Source organism: Vidua chalybeata, chromosome 1 (assembly GCF_026979565.1).
Source record: "Vidua chalybeata isolate OUT-0048 chromosome 1, bVidCha1 merged haplotype, whole genome shotgun sequence".
Taxonomy (NCBI): domain Eukaryota; kingdom Metazoa; phylum Chordata; class Aves; order Passeriformes; family Viduidae; genus Vidua; species Vidua chalybeata.
Genome location: NC_071530.1, coordinates 132808734 through 132832105, shown reverse-complemented (window position 1 = coordinate 132832105; position 23372 = coordinate 132808734). Strand labels below are relative to the sequence as shown.

General features: G+C 37.2%; 1 protein-coding gene across 10 annotated transcripts in view; it reads left to right on the top strand.

The window, feature by feature from the left end:
- Positions 1–23372, top strand: part of UBR5 (ubiquitin protein ligase E3 component n-recognin 5) — an 85363-nt gene that overhangs the window by 3561 nt on the left and 58430 nt on the right. For 8 of the 10 annotated variants that reach the window (XM_053953013.1, XM_053952985.1, XM_053953004.1 and 5 more), the window contains exons 2-7: positions 13961–14005; positions 14505–14586; positions 14763–14839; positions 15629–15748; positions 18788–18977; positions 20657–20816. In XM_053953013.1, the coding sequence (XP_053808988.1) occupies positions 13961–14005; positions 14505–14586; positions 14763–14839; positions 15629–15748; positions 18788–18977; positions 20657–20816 (674 nt within the window). The remainder of the gene's footprint in view (positions 1–13960; positions 14006–14504; positions 14587–14762; positions 14840–15628; positions 15749–18787; positions 18978–20656; positions 20817–23372) is intronic. The other 2 variants (XM_053952957.1, XM_053953021.1) reach the window with 2 other exon arrangements.

Below are 23372 nucleotides of genomic sequence, written 5' to 3'. Positions count from 1 at the left end.
AAATTCTTGTCAGCTAAACCATTTAAGTCCTAGCATAGAGTAAGATGTAGTTTTTGAAGTGGTCATTGACACAGTGTTAATGTGGTCTTTTCTCTTGTCCTGGAGATGAGATGTAATGAATTTGGTTAAATAGAGGCTATTCTGAATATGAGGGTTTAGAAGTGTCATGTAGTAAGTTTTCTGGCAGTGACATCTTTGAAACCAGTAGCACACCTGAGAAGAGTTAATTTGAAGCTTCAGTGAGTCTGTATGTAGAGTCAGCTTTGGGGGAAGAAAGGATGATCTCGTTCCTTACATGACTTTGTTTTCTCTTAGTAATACATTCAGTGCCTGTTTCTGTTATTTGAATGCTACTTACTTTAGGCCGTGCCTGAACTGAAAATTTAAGTTGTGTACTTTGCATTGCCTGCATTGTTTGCACTCTGAATTTCTGTGGAAAAAATTGCTAGCAAGAACATACCTTTTTAATCTGCACATCAATTTAAGGTACTGTGCAAGTGATCTGTGGATATGTGGCTGCTGCTCTGGCAAACGCCACCCCCCCTTGCATTTACTGATGAGCAAATCTGTTAAAAATCTCGAGCAGATGTTGCTGGAAGGAGCTGGCGTAGGGTGTGGTGTGGCTGTGCAGGGAGCCAGCAGCGATGTGGAGCTGGTGTCTTGGCCCCACGTGTTTGCAGCAGCCACGCACAGGGAGGGCGAGAGAGCTCCCGATAATGCAGCCGTTCATGTTAAAGTGATATTGTATGACCTGAACCCGCTCTGCTGTGTCCACAGGCATGCTGGGAGAGTACCTGTCCTCTTGTGTAGAGGAAGGCAGCCCGAGCACGAACTTCTGTGCTGTTACTTACGTGTGATCTGCATTGCTGCCCCAAGCTGGGGAAAAGAAAGGATTGATGGATGCATTCTTAGATAGAGAATCTGCAAGTTTTGTGCAGATAATACAGTACTTCTTTTAGGTTAAGTGATTTATTTTGGTGTGCTTTAAACTCTTCCTAATCTACTTTGCAAAAGTGCAGGTAGCCCACCTCAAACAGAAATAGGTGGTTTAATTACTAAGAAGCCATAACTGACGTGTTATTTGAATTACCTGAGTTACAGCTGCTTGATAAACTTTAGTAACAGGCAAAGTGTTGAACTTGGTTTTAGGATTAATTTCTTGAAAGCATACCCAAATTTAGATTGTGCTCTTTTGGAAGAGAAGAATGGAACAGTATGACTGTCATGACATTATTATTATCATCAGACTCTTAGATGGAAACACTTTTTTAAATATAAAATGGTTTGGCTGCCTCAAAGGATTTGCACCACCACTGTGGTAATATAGACTGTTTCATATGTGCAGATTCATATGTGCAGCAGTGCATTAAGATTTGATCTTACTTAGTATTGTTACTTAAGACCAATGATTTGGGAGGTTAAGCATCAGAAAGTACAGTGTTATTTCATGTCTGGTTGAACGTGGAAGGTTACTTTTACATTGGCTGGTATTCTAGGCCTTTTTGAACTTTGCTCTGCCAGGGTCCTCTTCTGATTACAGTTGCCTGCTACACCCCAGATGCTGCTTTTTAGAGAGTACATATGTAATTGTCTGTGAATGTTCTTGCTGAAACTTTCCTGAGATGTTGTAAGTCAAAGTAATTGCTCTCTTCTGAAGGCGGAGGTTTGCTTTCCCCGCCTCTTAGGTTGTACTAACTTTTAAGTTTCTGATCCCATAGGAAACTGACTTCAGTTGCTAAAATGATAGAAGATAGCTCTGGTAATGTGAAGTAAATATAATTTAGTGCATTAGGAAGTTGAACCGGTTTATCTCCTTGTTGGGTGTGCATCAGAATATTTTGAAAAGTGCTGCAGGAGGGAGAGTTGGTAGTGAAGAACGGGAAAGAGGAAGCAGGGTTGAGTTCCTTCCATTTTGAAAGCAGCAAGTTTATTTTGGCTACTGTAATGTGAAACTGTACTGTGAATGTGATCTGGGCTGAGAGTAGTTGTGACCTGTCACAAGGAATTTGGTAAAATAGTAATGGGGACACAAATGTTGCTTTCTTTTTGCTTCTTAAATGTAAGGTTTAAGCATATTTGTTAGACCAATGATAGAGCAAGACTAACTGACTAAGAGATTAGTAGCAGTATTTTAAGGTTGGCACTGCAAATCAAAGCTGTCAGAGAACAACATTTTTAATTCTAAGAACAGTACGTCAACAACATTCATGTGCTAAATATTTGTAAAAGTTAAAAACTATAAACAATGACATGCATTTGAGGTAATTTTTGGTATAGTATGTATTTATTAAATATTCTGATTGCCATGTAGGGTGTTTGTCAAATTTGTGATTCAATCAAAAAATAAATGTGAAGGGTGTGACACTTTCTTTCTTAAACTATCTGAAGTAGATAACTGTTCAGTACACAATTATACTTACATGAAAAATGACTTGACACTTGAGGAAAAACAACCAAGGATGTACCTAAGCTTGGCAAACTGCAAGGTGCTGTAGCTGCCTTTTCACATTTCTGGCACAGTTAATAATTTGTGACTTAAATAGGTGGTATTATGTATGTGAAACGTCTTTGAAGAAGAGAAGGGGGTTCAAGGTATTTTGTTTTAGTGATTACACTAGCAGCAATCTAATTTGCAGTTAGTTTTGCAAGATGCTTAGTGTAAAAGCTGCTGTTTTGTCTTTCTCTGCATCAACAGTCATTTATGCAGAAAAAAAAACATACAGAAAAACGACTTGTGTTTTTCAGTTGTACAGACTTTTTTTTTGACCTTGAGTTCATTGAAGTCCACTAAGGATTTCACTTTTAGCAACAACTCCACATAGGAGACTGCAGTAGTTGGCATCTGTGTGTGCCCCAGAGAATACATGAAGACAAGGCCTGGTTGCAATAGTTAGAGGATTTTAAATTGAGAGGAACAATTTGGACGAAAAAGATGTTGAAATAAATGCACAAATCTAATTTTCACAGTGCACACATATATTTTGCCCAAACTCTTAAGCTTGACAGTTTAAGTGAAGATGACACAGCATTAGTTAATCCATTACAGGAATAATTATCCAAACTTCAGATCTTATTTGCTCTTTCTGGCATAGACCTATTTTGACAATAAACTCTGTGCTCTATTACTAAAAGTCTTTCTGTGCTTAAAAAATGCAGGTCACCAGCATTGCTTTCTTTTCTCTTACCCTTCCCCTCTAGGGAAATTAGTGTTTCGCTTCAATTTAAATAATGTTTTTGTTTTATATGAGAGAGAACACATACTCACTGATACAAAGGTATGAAGCAGGACAATTTTAAACAGTTTAAACAGTATTTAAACATACTGCAAACCTAAACAGAAAGGTTTAAGGTGGAGACAATGGTTGTCTGCATTTATGCATTTACACATAAAACTGCCAGTTTGGTTCCAGGTGAGGAATGAGGTAGCCATTAAATTTGCTGTCTTTGAAAATTTAGTCTTCATCTCATAAGTCTGACTGCTACGCCCAGCACTTGTCAGGGGAATGTCTCATAGTAAATATGCTTCACCCAATCTTTCAGCAAATCCTAGCTGCTGCACTTAAAAGTGCAGTGTGTTTTACAGCAGCAATCCATGATGGTACAGTGAATATTTAAATCCCAACTTGATTATTTTGTTGCAGTTTTAAAAATGATTTTTGGTGTAGCATCTTAAACTTTGTATTACTGGCTAGTTTTTGTAATCCCAAGCCAGTTGCTGTTGAGGTGATTTCTCAAATTGCTTATATCTACAGTGGAGATGAAACGTTTATTTCTGTAATGTTGTTTTGGACAGCTTTTCATCATTAAACTGGTTACTGCCTTTTATCAGAAAAGATGCCTGAAGATATTTTGGTGTATCTTTCTGATTTAGTTTTTACATTATGGTGTTTATTAAAGAGTGCAGAATAAAAACTTTGAAAACATTTCCATGATTAATACTATTTTGGACGTTAGCTGTGTTGGGATTTCTTGCTGTCATTGTTGTTTTATTGCCAGACATGAGGTCGCCAGTTTAATTTGTGGCAGCGGTAGTGTAATGCAGCAGGTAAAGGTACCAAGGCTGCTGGAGACTTCAGTAATCTTAAAAAATTTGTCTTCAGCAAAAAAAAAGCCCAAAAAATAATCCACATTCAAGAGAGTGTGTTTTTTGTTTGTCAAATGAATCAGTTCAAAATATCTTGAATAGCTGAGGGTGATAATAACCATGCAGCTGTAGTTTGCCTATTCATTAGAAGATAGCCCAGAAAGAAACTGATTTGTACCCAGGTCTTGCTGGTGTTACTTTCTGCAGCATGTTTGCCATCATCTCTAGTTAAGCAAGATGCTAATTTTGTCTTTTTTTTTTTTTTTCTATGTGCTATAGAAGTAGTAGTTAATTACTTTAATCCAAACTTGTGATAAAACAGCATTTTTAAAATTTGCTTACCATCTTTCATTCTCTATTATCCATTATGTTTCCTCAACCTCTCACCTTTTTCACCTTTGGGATGGATTATCTCTCTATATAGGTAGGGAGTTCTGATACAGTGAAATGAATCTTGATTGAGATCTCTGGATTCTACTGAAAATTGTAATTTCACTATGTAGGTGTCAGCATGGAGTCTGACATTGACTTTACATAAACAAATGTTTCTGCTACAGCGTTTTTCCAAAAACTTAACTGGAGAATAAGTATTTGCCTGTGGGAATAAAGTTGAATGTATGCCTTACTCTGCTTTTGCTTGAAGCCATTGGAGTTTGTCACTTCCTCCAGTAAGGGTGGTATCATTTAAATTCCTTGTTCATTTTGCAAAATTAATGTTCTTAAATGTGTGTCTGTATTTATTCTTTCATTTATTGTATTAAATTCTTGCTATTCTCTATCCAGCCTGAAAATGGTCAGAGCTGTAATTTTTTTCTCTCTAGTAAATATCAAGATATGTTCTTCTGAAGATAATTTGTGGCTTTTAATCCATTTCATATTTTTTTAGTATAAGTGAGTTATTGTTGTCTGATCTTTAATGAAGATCTTTCTTAGGTTGTTGGAACTCTTCGGCTTTGACCATAGTATACTATTAACAACAGTTTTACATTTCTCATTTTCCATTTTTTTAAGTCATTGTATACACAATTCACTGACTGGCAAAATGTGTCTGTCTCTAGAGCAGTAATTTAAAGACACTTCATAAAACCCTCAAATGAGATGGATCATAACATCTTGTCATTGTGGGGCGGATTGGGTAGGCAGAAGATAATCTGGCAAGGAGTGTCCTGTTCCTCATGGGAAGGCTGGGGACTAACAGGCTGCTTTGCTAGAATGGCCAAAGTTTGGTTTTTTTCTCTTGTGGGGCAGAATCTGTATCTGGCAAGATTGTTACCAGAGATAATATGGCCCTAGGCAAAATGTGATGCAGGAGGTACACAATGTGCTGTTTCATGAGTTCTTCTAGGGGAACCAAAATGCTGAGGTTACACTGAGGGAAGCACCTGGAGTTTCATGGCCGGGGTGCAGGCAGATGGAAATAAGAATTTTTTTCCTGGCAATGCAAAAAAGTATTGGGATGAGCTGTGCACCTCAGAAGCCAGGGTTTCTTATTTTGCCCGCACTCTGCATCAGACAAAGCGATTTGGCTGCTTGTTTTTCTGGTGTGGTGCTTGCTCTCTACTCTTTATTCCAGGCCTCAGTCCATTCCTATCTAAATCAAAGATTCAGTGTCTGAGGGAAAGGTTTTGAAGATTGTGTTTTTAGTGGAAGACAGAGCAGTGTGAGGAGGAGGAGGTCTGGTATTTAAAAGGCAGTTTTTAGCAAGTTTGCAAAAGTGACATGCAGATAACACTGTGATATCAGAGTTTTTGTTGAATACTTTAAGGCCTGGAATTGGAGGAATTGGCAAGTAAAGGACTGGACATGCTGAGTGATCTTTCCCTGTTGCTAAAACTAATTCAGAATGAGAATAAGGTCGTTGGACTTTATAGCAAAGCAATTAGAATTCAGTTCTTGTCTGTGCTTTGTTTTTAATAAAATCACTTGTACAAAACATACAGTTGCTTTTCTCTAGTCAAGACACTGAGTATTTAATAATGTGGCAGTTCTTACTTTTAAAAATATTTTTATAGCATTTGAATGCTCTAATCAAAGGCCATTTTCCAACTTTGCACAAAGTGATCACAGCTCCCAAAAGCTTAGAGCAAAGGAAAATGGTGAAGAGATGATTTGGGTTCCCGCAGTAGCCTCAGCTGGGACCAGAACTTGGCTCTCCAGGCTTTCAGCTGGTGTGCTGGTAAATTCACGGCCTCCCTGGTGGCTCGTAATGAACTCCTGAAGGAACATAAACAACAGTATCACAATGGGGCACAAAAAGGTTCTATGATTTTCAGTGACTGGATTTTTAATTTGATAGCATTTTTTAATGGAATCACTACAGCAATGTTCTGACTGTAAAAATGGGATTTTTTCTTTTCTTTGCCTTAATGGGATCTTTTAATTTTCATTCATTCTAGTTAAACAAGTATACAGCTTCCTAGCTGTATTTTGGTAGCTAGCACTCATTTTTTGTTGTTCAGTGTAGTAACACTGCTCATGCTATTATCATATGTGTATTTTTCAAGTATCCTTGAATTTAGAACCATGGGGTTCTAAATTCCCATTATTCGTGTTTTATTATCACAAGAGGATATATTTCCTAAAATGATGGATAGTTAAATAGCTTACAACCTTAACTGCTTTAAGATTCAGAACTCACCCAACTGAGTTGGTCGATCCAGTTGTTTAGCTGTGGTGTTCTGGCTAAAGAAATGGCCTTCTGCTAAATGTTAAACAGAACAGCTGCGAGGACTTTGCGCAGTTGAACAGAATTTGGACTACAACATGATTTGATGCATTCTGCACCAGAGAACAGATTTCTCTCTGGATATGCAAACTATACTTTTCGAAATCTACTGCCATAGAAGGACCTCAGATTGAGTCTGACTTGTTCTCCTGTAGTGCATTTTTCTTTATTTCCCCCCAGAAATGACACTAGGTGTTTAGGCAACTTGTAGCTATAGATCTACTTCACTACCAAATCCTGTAGATAATGTGTTAAATAACAGGTAGGCATGTTGTTAACTCCTCTGTGGCAGTCCTGTCACAATCATACCATTTGTGATTTCTTCCTGTTTGTATTTAGATTGTTAACTACAATTTTTTTTTTTCTCCAGAAAAGGGGCCATGCTGTTTCGTAGCTTATGTGTGTTTACTTATTTAAAAAGCGTGATAGGCTTTGTATTCCTGTTGAGCTAGGCTATGGCCATCATCTGCACTGTGGTGTGGGGTTATGGTTCTGGGTTTTTTTTATTCAGAGGGGGATATTTTCAGTGTCACTTAAATCTGAAGAAAGGGTCTAAGTAGATTCTGAGCTAGAGCAACCGGTCGCCCAGCTTAGGAATTCATTGCTAGTTACAGGCATTTCACAAATTCTACAGGTGTCTGCCCCTGCGCTTGCTGTTCCTGCTGAAGAAACAAGAGTACTTCCAGCTGGGTATTTAAGTATCCATGAATTTTTTAACTGAATGTGTAACTCTCTGACACTTTCCTGACTCATTGGTGTAACTTTTTTTCCTGTGTCACTGACCGCAGAGGGATTCTCTACAGCAAAACATGAGTTCCTAGCTTTTCAATGGCAAATCCCCTCCTTTTGCTGCTGTGCCTTCAAGGAGATCACATCCTGAAAGCATTAAGTCCTCAATATCAATTGCAAAATGGCTGAGGTTGAAGGGACCTCTGGATATCATCTGGTCCCATTTCCAGGCAAGGCCATCTACAACTGATTGCCCAGGAGTGTGTTCAGATGGTGTTTCAATAACTCTCAGGGGCTGAGACTCTACAACTTCCCTGAGCACCCTGTGTAATTGGTCACCCTCACAGCAAAGAAAGTGTTTCCTGATGTTCAGACAGAACCTCCTGTGTTTTGGTGTGTATCTCTTGCCTCTGGTCCTGTCACTGGGTGCCACTGGAAAGTGCCTGGCTCAGTCCCCTTTACTACCCTTGCTTTAGGTGTTCATGTATGTTGCTAAGATCCCGTCCAGAGCTTTCTCTTCCCTATGCTGAAGTCCCAACTTTGTCAGCCTTTCCTCTTGTGAGAGATGCTCTAGTCCCTTATTTTTGTGTCCCTTTGCTAGACTCTGTCCAGTATGCTCATGTCTCTCGTGTAGTGGGGAGCCCAGAAATCCAGTTGTGGCCTCATGAGTGCTGAATAAAGAGAAGGATTGTCTCTCTCAGCATGCTGGCAATACTTTCTCTGTTGCAGCCAGAATGCTGTTTTACCTTCTTTGCTGCAAGGCATGTTGGCTCCTGTTCAACCTGGTGGCCACCAGGACTTCCAGGTTCTTTTCTGCCACGCTGTTCTCCAGCTGGACAGCGTCTGGCATGTGGTTGTTTTTGTGCATGTGGCTGTTCCTGCCGAGGTGCAGGGATTTGTGCCTTGCCTCCCCTTGGTTGTCATGAGGTTGCTGTGCTCTGGATGGCAGCGATGTCCTGCATATCCACCAGTCCTTACAGTTGGGTGTCATCAGCAAACTTGCTGAGGGTACCCACTGCCCCATCATCTAAATTGTTAATGAAGATGTTGAGCAGGACTGGACCCAGTATTGACCTGTGGGGCACACAGCTTGTCACTGGCTTCCAGCCAAACCTTGTGACACTGATCACCACCCTCTGGACCCAAATGTTCAGACAGTTTTTGGTTCATCTCACTGTCTGCTCATCCAGCCTGAACATCAACAACTTGTATGTGAGGATTTTATGGAACACAGCGCTCTAAGCCTTGCTAGGCAATATAAACTGCTCTCCCCTTGTTCTTCAATATAGTGGTAAGAAGTCTGCCTTTTTTTCTTAAAACTGGAACTAAAATACATGTTCTATTTTTGCTACTTTTTCTTATCATGCTTTCACCTTTTTATGGGCTATTTTATACCCAACTTAGGTCATTGTCTACATCAGTGTTATTAAATAGTAAGAGTCTATTGTTAGAGAACTTTCATTCTGCAATCACTGTATTACCTGAAGACTTTTCAGTGACAGAAAGCTATTTTCAGGACATTAATTTGTTTGGTCTTTGCCATATTAGCATTCTACTGCAGATTACAGAGTCACCACAGTGTGTTACCATTGTTCCAGAGAGAACTATGAAGTGATCAGAACTACCTTTATCAACCAAACTGACAATCATGCAAAATAGGAAATAAAGTTTGGGAGAAGTGTCCTGTATATATGGTTCTATAAACCTGTGTTGGCTGATACTATGAAATACAAGAACAGCTGTTCAAGTCAGAGAAGACTTATTTTCCTCCTGTTTTCTGCTGACAGAGACCAGTGCTAGATTAACAGGAGAACAGTGTCAGAATAGGGCAAATATACAGTGACGCCTTTTCAGCTTCTAAGAATTTGCGGCTTGGGGATTTCCTGAGCAGTAGGTGTTGGTTTAGTATGTAATAACCAAATAGTCCTAATTTATAATTCTTGAAATGTGGAGAGGACACAGTGTAAGCCATGGTTCCCCTGAGTACTGACTGAGTAGAGGAAAGGGTTTCTTTGTCATCTAGTTCATTTCAGTGATCTGTGAATTAATAGTCTAAACAAATTAGCCCACTACCCTGATGAGCAGCATGTGTTACCTTGGAGCCTGTCATTTTGTACTTGTGCTTGGGATTTCTTTCTCTTTTTTTTCTTATGTGCATTACTTTATTTCTACAGATAATCTTATTGCCTGCTTTTGCCTGGTACTTTAGCATTTGATTTTATGGATCCTTCCCCCTTTCGACCCAGAATGACTTAAAGCACACTCCAAATCTTCATTTATTCCAGTAGGAGAAAGGTGTAGCTGTGGAAGGCTGCCTCCTTGAAAGCTGCTCTCTAAGCTTTGAGATGGCAGCTGGGAGCAGGATCCTTCTGTATGCTGTATTGTGGCACGGAAGATAGCTGGGTGTGACTTTACATCAATGACAGTGTCTAGCATCAAAGTTATCCTGGGATTAGGAAGCTAAGATAATGTATTTGCTTAAGATTTTTATTGGCATCAATTTTCTGCATTTTTGAGACTGTTTTTGTGACACTGATAGACCGGCACAGGAGCTCATTTCCATGTGATTCAAGACAGGCAGGTGAGAGAGGTGTTTGATCTGGAGGCTGTGCAGCTCTGCTGGGCCAAACCCTGTAAACTGGCCCCAGAGGTGCTTCCTTGGGTCTGGCTCGCTCTGCTCAGAGCCCTTCAGGATCTCAGCTGAGGGACAGGGATGAAGGTTGTTTTTACCTTTTAAGTATTGATAGGTATGTAGGACTGTTCTCCAGTGCTTAAATGGATTGTGTCATATGGGTGTGTCCCCTTGGGTATCTGCTCGTTATTAGCATTAGCATTAGCCTTCCCTTGGAAAAGCATTGTAGTGGTACTTTGAATACTTTCTGCTCTGGTGTGGAAGTCTAGTGTTTGTTGGCATACAGATTTCATTGACACATTAAGTTGTTTTAAAGAGACCTGATCACTTAGAAAAATCTACCAGGCCTGAAGTAGCTTTATTTCTTATTTCCTACTTGAAGTTGTTCATCATACCAAGTTGGTTTTGAAAGTTTTAGGGTTTTGGGGTGTGGGGGGTTTTGTTTGCTTGGGGTTTTTTATGTGTGCCTGTGTGGTTTTTTTGTTTGGCTGGTTTTGTTTATTTGGTTGGTCTTTTTAAAAAGTACTTTTTACTCCTCTGCAACTCTTACCTTCAGTATTTTGAAATTGAATTTCTCTATAACTCCTGCATTTTTGAGCCTAACCTGCTTTTATAAAACAAGATATGGTGGAAGAATGGGTCCTGAGATAAACTTGCCTGGAAATAGAAATTTTCTTTGAGAAAAGTAATGTCTTGTGATGAATAAAAGTGCCATGTCAGAAATCTGAGCTGTGATAGTCCTGACCTAGAGCCTTTTTGGTTGCTTAGTGTGAGCATAGATCCCTTCTATTCTGATCAGTTTCTAGAGGCTAGAAATTGGAGCTTCTAAACTTGAAATTAAAGAAATCCCTCCTTGGCTTGGACAAACTGACTGTATTTTCCTCACAGCTGTTTTTGGATTAATTTCACTAATAATATTTAAAGAATGTGTGTCTTGACAGGAGCTATCATCACTAAACTTTTTGTCTAAAAGTGTTGCCAAGCTAGTGTATTTCTTCAAAAATGTTTGTGATGAAAATACTTGTTGCTTTTAACTTTGTCCTTTGAAGTAGTTTAATTGCCTTTAATGAGACCTTTTTGAAGTGTAGTCTGTCAAGGCATTTATATTGGAGATTTCATTTACCACAGAAGGGTCTTAGTGAAAATGTTGACCTTGATGTGGGAATCATCTCTGCTTGTACCTCTTCCTCCAGAGCACCATCAGTTGAAATCATTGCACTGTATAATTAAAATTAACCTGATCTTAAATAAGCTTTTCCCTTCAGAGGGTCAGTGGTACAATACCCTGCAACTGTGCAGGCAGAGAGGTTTAGATTGCTGCAGGAAATTATTTCAAGTTTTTATTTTCTCCATACAGAGTATACAAACACATCTTTCTGCTTTGTTCTTGTTTTCCTGCTGGTTTGGTTTTGCGATTGGTGTTCATGTGGATGCTGGTGCCAGCACAAGAAACGGGAGGAATGAGGGTGGAACCAGCAGCTCAGCAGGGAACAAATTCAGTGGTGTTCTGCATCAAATTCAAGTCCTCGTGGACTTATAGGAGCTTATGAGCAGTACTTGTTAATTTTGCTGTTACAGCAGTTGCATATGAGATTTTTGAGGCATGAGATAGTTTTTACTTTTATTTTTCTTTCTACGGAAGAGTTTAGTACTTTCAGCATTGTTGTTTATAGCTTTCTCTGCTCCCTCCTGGTGATGATTGACGCCAGCCTCTTTTCAGGAACATTAGATCTCTTTTGGCCTGTGCTTCTTGCAGATAGACCTACTCTCTTGAGATTGAGATTACTCATGGATTCATTGACTATTCAAGTCTTAGCTTCCTGAGCATATTTCTTTCCTATTACTTCATTTTTTACAGGTATAAAAGGACTATGATGATTTTTTTCAAATTTTATCATCTATTTCTTTGGTAGTGGTCTGGTCTTGTGACCAAGGCTGGGTAAGGAAGCTTTAAATGTTGCTCATAGACTAGTCTAGTAATCATCTTCAATAAAGTGCTAGTTTTTTTGCCATCAGCTTTTCTTAAAGGCAGTGCAATGAATATAAAGGTAGGTTTTCCTATTCTGTAATTATTACTCATGCTTGCCAGGAGAGAAATGTTAATGGGAAACTGCTCAGGATTCCTGTGGGAAATTGTTAGGTGGCAAACTCAAGACATGGAACTTCAGGGATGTTTAACTTGTCAGATAGTACGCAGCAATCCCTGCTTGCTGTATAAAACCATATGATAAGGTGTGGAGTGTACTTGGGGTTCATTCCATAGTCTCCCACAGTAGTTCACTCTTGTGGGGTACCTTTTGCACAGATTGCATGGGAAGTTTGTATTTTCTCTTGCTCTTGTGGGTTGTCTTCACAGAAACCTTACCTGCATATGTACTCTTGGCCTGTGTGAAGTTGTGGCTGGAAATTGGGAGTGTGAAATTGCCTACTTACAAATTGGCAGCTTGGCTTGGATAGCAAAAGGCTATTCTAAACACATTCAATTCCTTCCTGCTGTCTTTTCACTTCTTCTTTCTTCTTGGGCTTGAAAGTTACTTCTATCAGTATAAAAGACCTTGTTTCTCAAACAGATTTAGAGATTTTTTCCCATTATTTTTTTCCCCTTAGGACAAATACTTCAGAGTTAAACACCGTTGATAATGTTAAGATTTCACTGTTTGGACCTCTAGTCTGTTTTCTTTCTCATTTTCAGGGTTTTCAAGTAGCTGAAGTCTGATGTCCGTAGTCTGTATGTAGAAACTGAAATGAAGCAAGTAAAAATGAAGGATTTAAAGACATGGATTCAAACAGACAAAAATAGTACTGGTGTGGCTTTTTGTTAGGTTTAGAAAGGTGTTGCTGATTTATGCTGGGATGAGCATGGTACCAAAGCTGAGATTTTTTATCTTAATTAAGAAGACCTTACACAAGTTTTACAGAATCAGTCTTTGTTTTATATCTTGATAAAATTCAAGTACTCTGACTATAATTGGAAGTTCTTTGGAGGCTTTTTCAGATTGCTTGTCTCCTTTGGGAAGAGAGGAACCCAAGCTTTAATTGACATGCTTACTTGATAATACTCCAGTGTTTTTGCTGCCCATAGATGATCTTTCCTAAGTGGATTTAGAAATTACGTTAGAAATGACTGTTGCTTTCCACTTTTGGACACAGTATCCTGTAAGCAGGAGTGGTATATGGGTTGGTGCTTTCTTCTGCTCTGATATTTTGAGCTTTTGGAAACATTGTTTACCTTTAGTAAAGGTAATGTTTTACAAAACCTTATAAATAGAGATGTTTCTCTGGATTGTTTCTTCTGTTAGTCAGAATTTGGTTTTGTCCCTTTTGCCGTTGCCTTTTGTTCATCTATTTCCTTGTGTTTTCTGTTTCGGGGAATTTACTGTCGTATTTTTGGCTTTCACATGCCACATACTTGGATTTCCTAGGAGATTATAATATTTTCTCCTCTGGGATACTGTATTCAAGTTTATACAAGGAAATAAAAGTATATCTACAGTTCATGGTCATTGCTTTATATTTTTATTTTGTGCATGAAGTTGTAAATGGTTGTAACAAGGCAAGAGTAGTGTTTTCTGATAGTGACTTGCAAAACACACAGAAATGCAAGCAAATGTTGGTTCTGTGGCAAGGGTAAAAACTCCAAAGCAAAACAGATTCTCAGCACCAAGTAGTATTTATATTAAACATCAATAAATGTGGTGGCAAGTTGTTCCCATAACATCATAAATATGCTGTGTGAGTGCATGTTGTGGACTGTGCAGTATGTAATCAAATACATTTCTTTCTGTTTCAGATTAAGGGAAGTTTCAGAGAAGCTGAACAAATATAATTTAAACAGGTAAGGCATATCATATGCTGCTGTAAATAATTTAGGAAAGTACAATTTTTCTAACAGTAACAAGAAGCAAATGATTGTACAGTAGATGATGGAGCCTTAGAAATCCTCAGTGCTACTGATACTGAAGTCCAGACATGCTTCAGGTAACATAGTTCAGATAACACAGGAAGAAAAAGGGAGGTTCTCAGTTATGATAAATTATATTATTAAAATCTTCATTATGGAATGACTTTGTAATATGAGGTATAAATCCTGTTGTTTATTGCTGATCAGATTACATGAAAATGATTACCTTTTAAGATCTTTTTTCCTGCATTTTATGTACTGTGTGCTTCAATTCATGCATGCTTAGTCATTTTTGAAAGTTTTTCGTATTGGTAACCACCACTGCACATTTTTCCTTTCATGTACAGCTTGATTTTTTTTTTTTTCAGACTTCAAAAGAAGTCTAAATAGTATAAATACTAAAATACTATAAATTTTCACTTATTATTTTCAGCCACCCGCCTTTGAATGTATTGGAACAGGCCACTATTAAACAGTGTGTGGTGGGACCAAATCATGCTGCATTTCTTCTGGAGGTGAGTTCCTGAAATCTTCTCAGATAACAAACTTGAAACCATACAGTTAAAGTTAGTTATTCTAACATTAAATTGATTAATACTCTTCAATAACTGAAGACTTGTGTTTTAATTTTTTTTGTAAACTTGACTTACATTTCAGTTCTGAACATTTGCTTTTCTTATTCTAAATACAGGATGGTAGAGTCTGCAGGATTGGTTTTTCAGTTCAACCAGACAGATTGGAATTGGGTAAACCTGAGAACAGTGATGGGTAAGGAATGCTTTTCTTCTAAGATATTTTTTTAACTCAGTAAGCAGCTCAGCTGCTTTTCTGGTTTTGTTTTTATTTGTGTATTTTCAAAGTAGATTTTGGAATGGATACTTTGAGTAGAGTCACAATGGTTACGGTGATGCAGCCAAACAGCCTAGTTTGACAAACTGGTGTAGGAAGAAATAGTATATGTGATTCTGAAGGGAGTGAGACAGGCTCTCTTTAACTTGAAGAAACAAACTACTCCAAAAATAATCCTTAAGAAAGAAGCTGTGTTAAACTGGTAAGCTTAATGTAGAATCCACTCTGAAAGTGGTCCCCTCTGGCAAGGCTCACCTTCTAGACCTGTGGTCCTCGGTCCAGGTAAGTCCCCCTTAATAGGACTAATTAACGGTTCAGATTTGAATTTAAACCACTTAATATTGAAGTAGCGTACTCAGGCTCAGGTTTACAGATAGAGCACCTGCTGATTACAATTTGTACATATACACTAATGAGAATCTTAGCACAGTGGCGAACTCCAATCACTAATTAGCTTAATATGTATTTGCATCTGTGCTATTATGGATTGCTGATGTACGTAAGGTCTGTTAGGTATGCTTTCCACTTTCTTTTTCCAGTGTACCTCTTAATATACAGTTAGATTAGTTTGGAGTATTCCCCAAGGGTGTTGCTTAAGCTGGTATGTTACCAGACTAAGTCCCTGAGAATTTCAACCTGGGATTCCAGGTTTTGTTCTTAACCCATTTGGGATTGTTTTGTGACTGATTTACCATCTTTTACTTTCAGTTCAAAGTTGAGCAGTGGCTCAGGGGCAGGAAGGACATCCAGGCCAGGCAGGACTAGTGACTCCCCATGGTTTCTGTCTGGTTCTGAAACTCTGGGCAGACTGGCAGGCAACACCCTTGGGTAAGTTTTGATAGGATTGAGGCTGCAATCTGTTTGTTCCATATTTGAGTATATGTGTATACACATATATAAATTGTATGCAGTATGTCTAAGGGAACGTATAATCACAGCAGTTGTGTAGGTAGGATATAACAAAACAAACTTGATTGACTTGGTTAAAATAACAGACATTTAAATGACCCTTCAGCACATAGGATACAGAGAGTTCTTCATATATTTGTGAAGAATAACCTGGTTTAGGCTGTGTTGTCTTCTTTTGAATGTTTTTTTTTTTAGTTTCTTGATTTTTGAAAAGCAGTCTTTTAGAGGGACACTATCAATTTAAACCATGATAGGCTAGAAGCATACAGTGAAATGAGTGCATTTATGCAGGAAGAACCTTCATAATGTGCTCCATTGTTTTGTGCCTTCCAGTCTCTTGCCCCAAGTCATAAGTGGTGTTTTGATAGCAAGGGTCCTATACATTGTAATAGAAAAGGAACATTTGGAAAAGGTTGTTTCTCAGAATCTTTAAAATTGTACTATCTGCAAAATGTACTGTATAGATCCAGATTTCTTGTGATTAGCTTTAAAATTGATAGTGTCCCTTTTTATAGAAAGGTAATTTACATTCCATAATGACAGTGATCTCTTTGTTACATGTTTTTGTAAGACATGTCTAACTATGCTGCTTCCTAAGGTTACTGATTGCAATAATGAGAACTGTGGTTTCTGCATGTGAATGATTTGTTAAGAGGAAGGAGCTACATCTTTCCCATGAATTTCGAGAAAATTTGTTCGTTTTTTATTACCAAATTAATTAATTTCATTTGGGCCTTAGTTGCATGAAGAATAACTATCCCCGTAACCTTCCCAATTTTTTTCTGAAATCATTATGAATCTGAACCTAAAAATCCACGTGTCAAACTTCAAAAACAAACTAGTATTGTCATGTTTAAGAACTTATTGTGGTACATGTAAGACATTTTTTTCCTCCTTATTCTTAGCTAAGCATAATGTGTTAAAATTGTTTGAATCTTAGAGACTAACCCTAAAGCGTTCCTAATGTCTTCTCTTGAATGTCTCAGAACTAGGAAGTTGAAAGTCACTGAACTAATAGAATAGCAGTAGGTACTATAACTAGTCTGTTAAATGGAGGGAGTAATTATCTTAATAAATTGAATTTAAAACCATTCAAACTGTGGAGCCATTTGAGTAGGTAACTGGATTTGGAAAATTGCTAGCATGCTGCTGCATAGTGGAGAGATGTGGTAAACTAGTAGGTGAACAGAAATGAGAGGAAAGATTCTATGTTAATATTTATTTTAGGTTTAGATGGCTCTAATAGCAATGGCTATGTCCTTACTCTCCTTAACAGGACCAGGTTAGGACACACAGGGAATATTTGAATTATTACACAAATAGAAATGGTTTTAACTGGTAGATGTCTAAACGATGCCATTGATAGTTTGTAACTTAAAGTAGAAAATGCATCTGTAGTAAGTATTAATATGCAATACAGAACTTTTTCTTTAACCCCACACCTCCCTGCAGAGCGTTGAATTGAAAGTTGCTCTGTAGGTAGAATTTGACTTCCCCTCAGCCCTTTTCTTTTCTTCTCAGCCACCTTCCCCCCTTTAGAACAGTTTAAGTGGCTCATTTTATTTAAAATGTCACATTCTTTGGTGTTCTTTCTTTTTTTCTGTTTTCAGTAGTATATTTTTATTTTTAGACTTCTCTTTCTAACTCATGAGACAAGACTTTTCCTAAAGACATAATTTAACTGCTTTTTGTCTTGTCATTGTCTGTGGTCGCTAGCTAGAATTCTGAAAATGTTGATGTGTCTGACAGGGCCTTGTCTTAAGCAGACAATCGAGTTTCTCTGTGATTGCAGGGTCTTGTCAGGAGGAAGAAGAAAGCCCAATTAAAAGAGGGTGTTAGTAATCAACTGAAGGCATACAATGCAAGACAATTATTCTTAATTAGCTTTTAATAGCTACATATGATAGACTTTTAATGTAAGTTTATTAGATACTGTTTCAGAGAACGTATTTTTATTTTTGTGTCTGATTTTAAATGTTTTTCTTGAAAGGAGTTCGAGACTTCAAGTGGTTAATAGCAGGAAGGTTCTGCTGATACAGTTTATTAAGTAGCAGTAATACTATATCCAATAACCTTTAAGGTGTATTACAAGATAAAGCTTAGTTAACCTTGAAGAACAAACTAGAGTCTCTTGTCTTTCATGGCAGCAGATTATCTTGTTTTAAATTCAGAGCAGATTCAATTGGCACAGTTCTGTGGTGATAATTCTTAGTGGATCGTTGTAATGATGGTGAGATGTCTATTTCTACAAATCACTGTCTTTTTGTTGCCTTATTTTGATGCTGATTCATAGAAATGAAGAAACCATTCAGTCAGTTAAGGCATGTTTTTGCAATGTCTACAGTTGATGTTGATTTCTGCAATAGGAATAGGTAAAGAGTATCTTTTGAAAACTATGCCCGAGGATCAGAGAACTATCTAGTGTAAGATTTCTTTGGCCGTAGAGAAGATTACTTGATTTTTCTAGTGTAATCTTAACTAATTTCTTAACGTAAATCAAGTATCAGAATCTTTGGAAGATCCACCTAAGCATAGTGATCTTCTGTCAGAGCCACTGGCAGTGAAGTTCGTGCATGTGTGCTTTTATAGCAGGAAATTTACAGATAAGTATTAAATGTTATGTTGCTGCTACTGCTTTTAAAAAATCCAGGAGTTGATCCTTTTATGTGTTTATGTATGGATACATCCACGCAGCTATATGAGTAGGAAAGAATGCAAGTTCCAGTTGGAGTCCTTTTTTTTTTATTTCTTCTGCATATTTCAGAACTTCATCGGTTTCCTGGTGTTCTTTTTCTTTCTAGTTTTGCGAGTTACTTTTATAGCATTTGTCTGTGAAGTCAAGCTTCAGTATTTTTCAGAGGCTGTTTGTAAGTTATTAACAATAAAACGAAAGACTTTTGAAATAGCCCCCAAAGTATGCTGCTGTATTAAAAAAACCAAATAATCTAAATCTTCTAGAAGTCGCTGGAATTCAGGGGTTGGTGGAAGTGGAGGAGGATCTTCTGGTAGATCATCTGCTGGAGCTCGAGACTCTCGAAGGCAGACCAGAGTTATACGCACAGGACGTGATAGAGGATCTGGACTGCTGGGGAGTCAACCACAACCAGTGATTCCAGCATCAGTCATTCCAGAGGAACTAATTTCACAGGTATGTGAACTAGAAACTGCTTGCTTCCAAAAACTTGGAGAGCTTCTCAGAGCATGTGTACCAGAATGTGTTGTAGTAGTGCCTGTTCTCCAAGGAGTAATGGCATGCAATTGAAGAAATTGACTTTCCTTAGCTGACTTGGTTTTATTCTTAAATGTGTAGTGGAAGTGATAGACTTTTGGATTCTAGAATTTTCATTTTCCAAACATCACCCAAGACAAGATATATGTTTAATGTTGATGAGGAAGGCCACGTTTGGTTGCAGAGGGGAGATTTAGTGAGAAAATAAAATATTTGAGAATGATATCAAATGTTAAGTTTCTTGAAGGAATGTAACAAAGGAGGGCAGATTGACTTTTTTTTTTTGTATTTGATAGAAGGAATGATCCAATTCAGCTGTAAATGAAAGATATAAAATTTATTTATTCTCTTTAAAATACTGATAATTTTTCTTCATGGACATCTCTGCTTAATTTTTTATAAATGTGACTTTCTTGAATGTTGGGTATATATTGCTCTACTTTTGCCTTTTAATGCACTTAAGTCTGAAGAAGCGGTTAAGTCTGTTAAAACATTTTCCTCCGTATTTGAAGAAAATAATGCATTCAAAATATGTGACTAGTTAATGCATTTTAACTATTAGCTTAGAAATAGTTGCTGGTTGACATTTGAAATACAGTTGTTAGTTGCTAGGCCAAAGATAATCTGCTGTACTTCCCTTTCTGTGATATTTTGCTTTTTTAAAAATTTTATTTTTTAGATAGTGTACTTTGTTTGCCTTTAAAATAGAAGGTGTCTAAAACATCTTTGAGGTAACTTGAAAGCAGAGCAATGGGAAAGAACTTAGCAGATGGTCTGTATATTCTAGGAGGTCTCAAAAATCTGTAAACTTCTGGCATAGAAGTTTATGACAAAAAATTTACCTTTGTGTGCTATGAGAATGTCCCTTTTTTTTAACTTGTGAAAATACTCAGTACTTGTTTCTTACATTCTTTTGTTTCTGATCTTTCAAAATTCTCATAATCTCTGACATTTGGTAGAGGCTAGTCTGGAAAAACAAAGTGCTCTGAGTCCTAGGCTCAGTGGAATAAATCAGTTTCTCTCTTTTTTTTTGTAAATTCATTGCATCTGATGTTTGGGAGGTTTTATCTGCATTTGCACTTCGTTAATAAAAACTTCAGTGTTGCAGAAACTGCTGATGATAAGCCTTTAGAAACATAATGATGAGGAAAATAGAGTCATTAAAGTGGTTTTGTTTGAAGGGCAGTAGAAAGAAACCAGTGTAAAAGGGATTGAGGTGTATTTTTGGCACAGCAATTGATTGCAAACTCTGTTGATTGACATACTAAGTTTAAACACTTTTATAGCAACATGCAGAAACTCTCAAAACCAGATTTTACTTATTATTTAACTGCAGCATTAAACATTCCAAGAAGTAGATTATAAGATTTTGTTAGGAAATTTAGTGCCAAAGTTGCAGTTCAGTGGCCTAACTGGAGCTGAGAGAAGGCTGGATATCAAGTACACAATACTGTGAAAAATTGATAGGAGCCTGTGTCTGTATGTACTGTTACTGGATTTTGATTCTTACTAGACTTTCTTTAGAATCAAGCATTTTTTTATGAATAGTGGTTGGTGATCTGAGAATGACCAGTAACCAATTCACTCTGCTCTTATAGGCACAAGTTGTTTTACAAGGGAAGTCCAGAAGTATTATTATTCGAGAACTCCAACGAACAAATCTTGATGTAAACCTTGCTGTAAATAATTTGTTGAGTCGTGATGATGAAGATGGAGATGATGGGGATGACACAGCAAGTGAATCATATCTTCCTGGAGGTTTGTATCCTGCAACTTTTGATGAAAAAATGCCAGTGTGTTCTTATTTTTCTGTATTTAAGTACTGACAGTGAGCTCTGTGCTGTGCAAGGTACGCAGCGAAGACAATTCTTGCTTATAGGAACAAAGTCTAAAGATGTATAAAACAAAAGATGGACTGGGATATCTTGAGGGATTAGGATAGCCACTGAAGAATAACTGTTGATGCTGTTTGTGGGGGGCATGAAAGTTTTGGGTTTTTTTAGGATCCCAGGCTTTGTAACACTAGCATTACTTTCATCTGTTTTGCTGCTCAGTGAGATGCTGAGACTGCTGTGTGGCTTGCTCATAAAAGATAATTCTAAAACTTTCTAGTGACTTGCATGTTTTTTATTACTAACATATATTCTTAATATTCATATAAGTTTTTAGAGCAAAAATTACATGTTTTTTAAAATCAAAAAGCCTTCATAGAGGGCAAAACACTTTACAGTGGTTACAGTTAGATCAAGAATTTAGTCTTCATCTGAAGTTCCCCTTATAAATGCTGTTCTGGCTATAATGGCAAAATCCTGTAATATAAGTGCAGCCGTTTTTGAAATACTGCCTGTCCCATAAAATTGCTTTTTATAAAAGACTTTGAATCTTCTTTTGCATTGGCTAAATACTTTAGGCAATCTTTTCTTGCTGAGTGAACAGATTGGAAAACATAGCAGCCAAATTCAGTGTTGTGTTAGTTGCATCGCACGAAAAAAACATGTCTGAACTCTGACTACATAGTAGCTTTTCTTCTGTGTGTCAAAATGTTTTGATATTTTTCTAATAAATGGTTGTGCTTTGGTTTTTTCTTTCTGCTCATCTGGTTCACCAGGAAGGTTCATGGGCTTCGTCCATCTTTACCTTGTCAGTCATGTGGTTAGAGAATGGGTTTTTTTTAATTTCTGCAACAAAAACTTTGCATTTCATTTTGCTTCTTTTAGTTGCATCTGTCAAGCATCTTTATTTTGCTGTAGAATCAAGACTCTTTTGGTGAAAGGGGTGAAAAATCTTTAATCTCAGTCTTATTTTTCAGTGATCAGCTTAATAGCATTAGACAGATGCACTGGAGGAAGTTAATTCTCTGAAGTTTCCAAGTGTTCAAAGCACTTGTTAGTCTTAAGCATATGCAAACGCATTCCTCCAGAACTGACCTTAGGAAGTTAAATCACAGTTAGGAACTTATACTGTAAATTACTGCTTTTAACCATACTAACCAGCCTTCTACAGCATCAGTTGTTCTCTGAGTACCTCTTGTGATCCTGAGGATCAGTTAATAGGGACTGTCTGACAACCTGTGACTGGTAACATTTATTTGAAGGTGCCTCCACTACAGTGTGTGTCTCATCAATTTGAGATGGGTTAAAGTAGTATGCAGAGTGTCACTGTCCTCAATGGATGTCCAGAAAAAATTTTTCTCCTTGGCTTAATGTTTAAATCTTCTTCCCTGTTCAGTGTAAATTTCCTGTAAGGTATTGCAATATCCTAAAATTAGGTTTTTCCCCTTTTTTTCCTCACAGAGAAATTGGGCTAAATTTTTCCCTGTTTTTATGGGAAAAGATATGGAAATGATGACTGAAATTACACTTGATCTGTTTTAACGCCACTCTTCAAAGATGTAATTTCTTATTTGTAGAATGTGCATGCCTTCTCTGTCCTAAATTTTAGGGGTGAAAATCAGTTTGTTGCACAGAAATTAGTTTGGTATCTGAACTGATCAGAAATCTAGCTGAACACTAGGCAGTGCTGTCATAACTCTACTGTTGAAACATGAAATAGTAAAAATTAGCAGCTTTGCTTGTGTCACATGACCATGCAAGCTAGTTTTCAGGAAAATCAAATGGCCAGAAAAAGTTACCTATAGCCCTTTTTAAAAGTATTTTTGCTCTAGAAACTTTGCAGTCTTCTTGCTTACACTTGTCATCTCACATCTGGATGCCCTTTTGGAACTATAACATCATCAGAGAAAACTGTGGATAACTGATAAATGTTATATGCATTCAATTGTTAGGCTTTTTTATTGTTCTGAAAGATAAAGAACCTTTTTTAAACTTATGCCAAATTATGCTTTAAAGCTTTTTGATTTTCATCTTAAGCACAAAAAAAAGCAAGAAGACAGAATTTGCCTCTGGACTTTTGAGGCTCTTGCATTTCAATTAAAAGCATATGTTAATTTTGTCTTTCTGCCTTCTGCATGTCTGATGATTTGTGACTCTTAAATTTAGGGGTTACTTGTCTAAGCTTTCCAAGATAGAGAAAATTTTTAAAGCACTTTACATATAATTAAAAAAATCATTAATAAGCTAAAATACTTTCCAACTACTGTGAAATTAATATATTCTTATTTAATGGATCATAATTTCTTAATATATCAGTTGTGATGATATTATTAGTATAGTGAATGTTATGCATCTGGCTTCTTTTGAGGTAGCAAAAAACATGTTCCAATCCTTCCTGAATTCTCAAAATGTCTTAAGTGAAGATCAGAACATTACTTTCCTGTACAGATTGCTATCAACAAGTGTCTCTTAAATATTTATT